Source organism: Calidris pugnax, unplaced genomic scaffold (genome assembly GCF_001431845.1).
Source record: "Calidris pugnax isolate Ruff unplaced genomic scaffold, ASM143184v1 scaffold38, whole genome shotgun sequence".
Lineage (NCBI taxonomy): Eukaryota > Metazoa > Chordata > Aves > Charadriiformes > Scolopacidae > Calidris > Calidris pugnax.
Genome location: NW_015090995.1, coordinates 11,404,635 through 11,410,086, shown reverse-complemented (window position 1 = coordinate 11,410,086; position 5,452 = coordinate 11,404,635). Strand labels below are relative to the sequence as shown.

The following is a 5,452-nucleotide window of genomic DNA, read 5'->3' as shown; positions in this document are numbered from 1 at the left end:
CCTGCCTCATCCGCCGCTTCACCGAGGGGCGCTTCGCCCAGATCTCCGACCCCACGGTGGGCGTGGATTTCTTCTCCAGGCTGGTGGAGATCGAGCCGGGCAAGAGGATCAAGCTGCAGATCTGGGACACGGCCGGGCAGGAGCGGTTCCGGTGAGAGCGGCGGCGGCGGGGGCGGGCGGGCCGCGTCGGGGATGCGGAGCTGGGGCCGGGGATGCGGGGCTGGGGCCGGCGCCCTCCTCCTTCTGCGAGGCGTTTGGCGAATGAGACAAAGAAGAGTCAAATTGCACCTTTTGCCTTTATTTTTTCCCTCCCCCGTAGCGTACCGCTTTGTGTGCCCGGGCTCGGTGCCCACCCCCAAATGGCCGCGCGCGGGATGTATAGGATGTGTACAGGCTGTGTGGGGTCGGAGGGGCTGGAGGCCGCGCTGGGCTGTGGGGATGTTGACAGCCATCAGCCGCCAGGGAGCTGTGCGCGGAGGATGCAGCTGGGGAGGCAGGGCGCCTGCTCCCCGTGGCGCAGAGGCAGTCACCGGGGTGTTTCACCTTTAGGGTCGCTGAACGCGGTGGAATTCCCGGTCTGATTCTCTGCTCCGCTGCCCATAGGGCTGAGAAAGGCCGGGACAAACCCGCGGTTGAGGCTGTGCGGAGATGGATGGTGCTTTCTGGAGAGTGCCAGGCCGAGCACCGCACCAACACAAACAGCTTGAGAGCTTAAGCCATAGTAACGGGGACGCGATGAGGAAAAATAAAAGCAGTGTGTGGGGCCGTGCCAGGAGTTCTCCACAGAACTGCGTGATAAAACCACCAGTCGGGGTTGGAGCAGGCTTGGCCCCAACTGCACAGGGGGCTGGTGTTGCCCAGGGATGTGTGCTGCTCAGACACTGCTCCTTTGGAAGGGGTGTGAGTGTACCCTCAGCTCCTTGCTTCCAGATTGCTTATATTTTTCGTGCATCTTTAACCCTCATCCTCTCTTTCATCCTGCTCCCTCCAGGAGCACTGTCCTTGCTCCACATCTCCGCACAGTTTCATAGAGCTTCTGCTGCTGTGCTGTAGGGACTTGCCTGAGGAATGTTTTGGTTTCATTCAATAGATGAAACCTCCCCTACCCTCACCCCTCTCACCGCCTGCCTTTGCATCTGTGGCGCTGGCATGTGGCCCAGGATGCGCAGTCGTTGGTCCTTACTGACAGGTTTTTCTTCTGCTACCTTGCAGCCTTTCAGGGCGAGGAGCAGGTGCTTTATTCTGCTGAGAGAGGAGGTGCTTTTGCTTGCAGTTGCATCAGCTTCCAGCTTTGCATCTTGGGCTGAGGTCTGTAGAAAAAATGGGCCTGGGTGCCTTCCCTAGCTTCTGCCTTTGCTGTGAAGAGCAAAAGCTGTTGGATGGCTTCAATTTCCTTTCTTTTACACATCAGGAAGTTTGGGGCCCTGGAGGCTGCTTACCCTTAGTGCTGGTGGTTGACCCGGCCTGGCGCTCGGGTTGTAATGATGATGAGCAGGCGACCTTCAGCGCAAGGGCAGGCTGCAGTGCTGCGATGGGCAGCAGCATTCAAAGGCAGGAAGAGTGTAAGGGGCAGGAACGGTGAGTGACATAAAAAAAAACACATCATGCAACTTTGAAATGCCCTTGCAGTCTTAAATTCCCAATGTGAAAGGCTAGAGGGAAGTGAACAAACCCAGGTGCCTTTATGGTGCACTCTGAGGGATGAAAAAAATCAGGCACAGAAGTCTGTTTTGGCTTTATCTCTTTCAAATCACCATTAGCACTTTGACAAATCATGCCCCATAAAGACAGCAACTCTTGGGCTCCTCCTGCCAGCTCTTTTTCTGGGTAAACGGCAAAATGTAGCTATTACTCAAATAAGCTGAGGGCTCTCAGATTTGGGGACATAGGCAAGAAGCACAATGATGCAGGTTCTCTCCAGAACCCTTGAACTCTTTTTGTCATAGCACAGGGAATTTCTTAAGAAGGAATTTCGTAAGAATGAACTCCGACTTCTCAGCCTTTTCTGATTTGAGCATTTCCAGTCTGCTTTGCATGGTTTAATGGCTGCCCCACAAGGAAGAAATCATTGTAGTTATTTTGAAGACACCTTGTTGTCATTCTCTAGTCTGCAGCTGCACTACGTTTCTGCTCTTCCTGACCCCTGTTGTGAGCTCTTTCACTCTCCATAAATTAGAAGCAATTTCCGTGCGGGCAAAGCTTAAATTACAGTCAAGCATGTGCCATTCTGTATTGCCGGGAGGCTGCTTTGGAGCTGTACAAGAGCAGGTTTTCCTGGATCCAGCAGGTTTTGCACGTCTCCGGTTGCTCAGATAACTGTGATTTCCTTGTCTGGAACGTGATGTTGTATAATACTAACAAAAGCAAAAGCGTGTGCAGCCCTCACCCCCTGGAACTGTGTACCACCACCTACAGAAGAGCTGCTTCCTTCCAGCTGGCAGCCCGCCTTTGGCTGAGAGGAAAGACTCAAACAAACAGGTGTGGACCTCAGGTGCAGGAGTCCCCACCACAGGTACACAGTGACTCCCAGACAGAGGCAATACCTTTATAGTAAAACTTGGCCAAATAGGTGCAAATCCCCGTACTGCTCTGCACGAGCATTTATGAGCATGGCAGGAGGAGGGAAGGTAGGAGTCCTGGAAGGGAACTGGGGAGTGAGGTGCAGCATGAAGGCAATAGTTTGCTTCCTGGGGGTCGGTAAGGAAAACGGGCTGTGGAAAAGGCTTTAAGAAAAGGCACCGAGACCTTCACCTAGTTTTACCTCAAAGCAGCATTCAGCTTAGATCCTGTCACGTCTTTCAGAAGTACCTGAGGCGTTGTTGATGTTGGCAGGAGGAGCCAGGACTGATGGCATGGAACTCAAGGGAGAAGCAGAAATGCCTGTGACATTCTGGGGGTGAATTCAAAGCCAATATCTGTTTGCAGCTGGCTAGATAGCAAAGGCAGATCTAATTCCCTCAGTGCCAAATGTGCAGAGCTACTGTTGTCCCTCAGCCAGATAATTGGGAGAGGAGAAATTATCCAAACGCAGCCAACTATCTTCCCCCCCCCCTCTTCTGGCTTTCTTCAGTTTTGGCTGTGGGTTTTCACCTGTCACTGCATGTCTGTTGATAAAGCAATCCTTGAAAACTCCAGTTCATCCTTTCTTGGGGCAGTTTTGCTAAATTCACACGTTACAGGACCAAGTAACCCCTAATAACAGTCTTGCATGTCTAAAAAAAGGACTTGTCCCAAGGTAAAAACGCAGCAGTGCTTATGTTTTCCCGGCAAGGAAAGTTCAGGCCCAAGTGTGAATTCCTCCAGGGACTGAAATCGATCATTGCTTCTGGATTTAGAATGAATCCATGACTTTGCAGAAACAGCACAGTTTTACAGCTTCTTGATTTTTCCATGTGTAGTAGTCATTGAACTGTAGCTCTGCTCAGCCTCGTGCTCTCGGCTTCGCTCCGTCGCCCTGCGTTGGCAGGCTTCCTGTGCTGCTTCTTCCACGTTGGCGTCTGCCCTTGCTGAGAAGAGTTGTGGAAGATGCGCTCCACTCCTCAGCCCGTGGTTCGGGGGTCTTTTTAGTTACTGTTTAATGTCGTCAGTATTTGGCAGGAACAAGACCAACAGTAGTGCAGGTTCCCCTGGGAAGCCATTGTATGATTTTGCTGTTACTCGGGGGGTCAGATGGCAGCTCCCGTTAGTGCATCAGCTGTACTGGTGTGTGCTGTTGGTTTGACCAGTGGCATAGTGGAAGAAAGTGTAGGGGTCGATGGATGTCCCCGTGCCACGGCCCCGTGTGTGTGCAGAGGAGCTACAACCCCATGGCTCGCCTCCCAGATCTGCAGTCTCCTGCTTTTATGTATGTGTCAGAGAGTGGGTGTTTGGTTTCAGATGGATCCTTTGATTTGTTACAGCGCTTCTAAACCAATGGGTTAGACAAAGTATTCAGAGGCGGGGGATGGGGCTCTTGAGACTAACAGCAAAGGGCATATGGAAATTCATGGTAGAATATAGAGACCAAAAATGGTGGTGGGGATTTTGAACGGAGCTGTAATAAGTCAAATGGGGCCGTTACCCAAGGATGAAGTCTTTAAGCCAAGATTAGGTGTCTTTTTGAAGGACAAGCTCTACAGAGCACAGGCTAAAAGTGCTAAGACATTGTCTGAATGGCCCCTCTGCCCTCTCTTTGCAGGGTAGACAGGGTGGTGGTAATGCTGCTTTCTTAAACAAAGATGTATGTTCAGAAGGCCTATGTTTGACTTAAGAAAAAAGTAATCAGAAGGCACAAGCAAACAAACAAAACCCCATGTGAAACTCCTCTGCCCTTCTTCACAAACAGCTGTAACTTAGACTTCTGTTGTGGCTTATTCGTTTCCAGGTCCATCACCAGAGCCTACTACAGGAACTCAGTTGGCGGACTCCTCCTCTTTGACATTACAAACCGCAGGTCCTTCCAGAATGTCCACGAGTGGCTAGAGGAGACCAAGGTGCACGTCCAGCCGTACCAGATCGTCTTTGTTTTGGTAGGGCACAAGTGTGACCTTGACACGCAGCGGCAAGTCACCAGGCACGAGGCTGAGAAACTGGCTGCTGCATATGGTATGAAGTACATTGAGACCTCTGCTCGGGATGCCATTAATGTGGAGAAGGCCTTCACTGATCTGACTCGAGATATATACGAGCTTGTTAAAAGGGGGGACATTTCAATCCAGGAGGGATGGGAAGGGGTAAAGAGCGGGTTTGTCCCAAATGTAGTGCACTCTTCAGAAGAAGTGGTGAAATCAGATAGGCGATGCTTGTGCTGAGCTCTTCTAGTGAGACAAGTGGTGATGAACTCTACTAACCAAATGTACTTTACTAAGTGAACTCGGTGTGACAGAAGGGAGAGCAACATTCCCGTTGTGAACAGCCTCCCACGTTGTTTTGGACACCAGAACAGACCCCGGAAAGAAATGTTCTGTTCCAAATAATCTTGCAGAACTGGGGGCTACAAACCTAACGGAGAGTGAGGCTGCATGTAGATGTTGTGAGGAGACAGGAAGCAGAAATGAGGGGCTGCACGAGAGAGGAGAGAGTACAGAGAGAGCTGAGTGGGCTGGCACACGCCAGGGTACTGTACATGTCCTCTTTTCAGTAAATCCATAGCTCCGTGCTGGGTATTGAAGCCACAGTGTGGATACTTCGTTAGTGTGACAAATGGGCAGACAGAGGGAAAGAAAGAGGACATCTTTCTTTGTGTCAGCTGTTTATTACCAGGAAGGTGTAAAGGCAGCACAGACACCTTTTCCTCATAAGGCCAACTCCACAGGAAAAGTTTATTGACATGGTATGCACACTTCTGAATTTTCTTTCTTATGTTCTTAAATCTAGTTCCATAGCAAAGAATATTCTGTGGGATTTAAAGAGGAAAACAGTACTTATTTGATTGGTAATTAAAATTTAAATTATTCCACCCTTCCTCCCCCCC

The 5,452-nt window shown here is 50.6% G+C and overlaps 1 protein-coding gene across 1 annotated transcript in view; it reads left to right on the top strand.

Moving 5' to 3' along the window:
- Nucleotides 1-5,443, top strand: part of RAB39B (RAB39B, member RAS oncogene family) — a 7,426-nt gene extending 1,983 nt beyond the window's left edge. The window contains exons 2-3 of the mRNA XM_014954923.1: nt 6-151; nt 4,364-5,443. Of these exons, the coding sequence (XP_014810409.1) occupies nt 6-151; nt 4,364-4,790 (573 nt within the window). The 3' untranslated portion in view covers nt 4,791-5,443. The remainder of the gene's footprint in view (nt 1-5; nt 152-4,363) is intronic.
- Nucleotides 5,444-5,452: the final 9 nt, after the last annotated feature.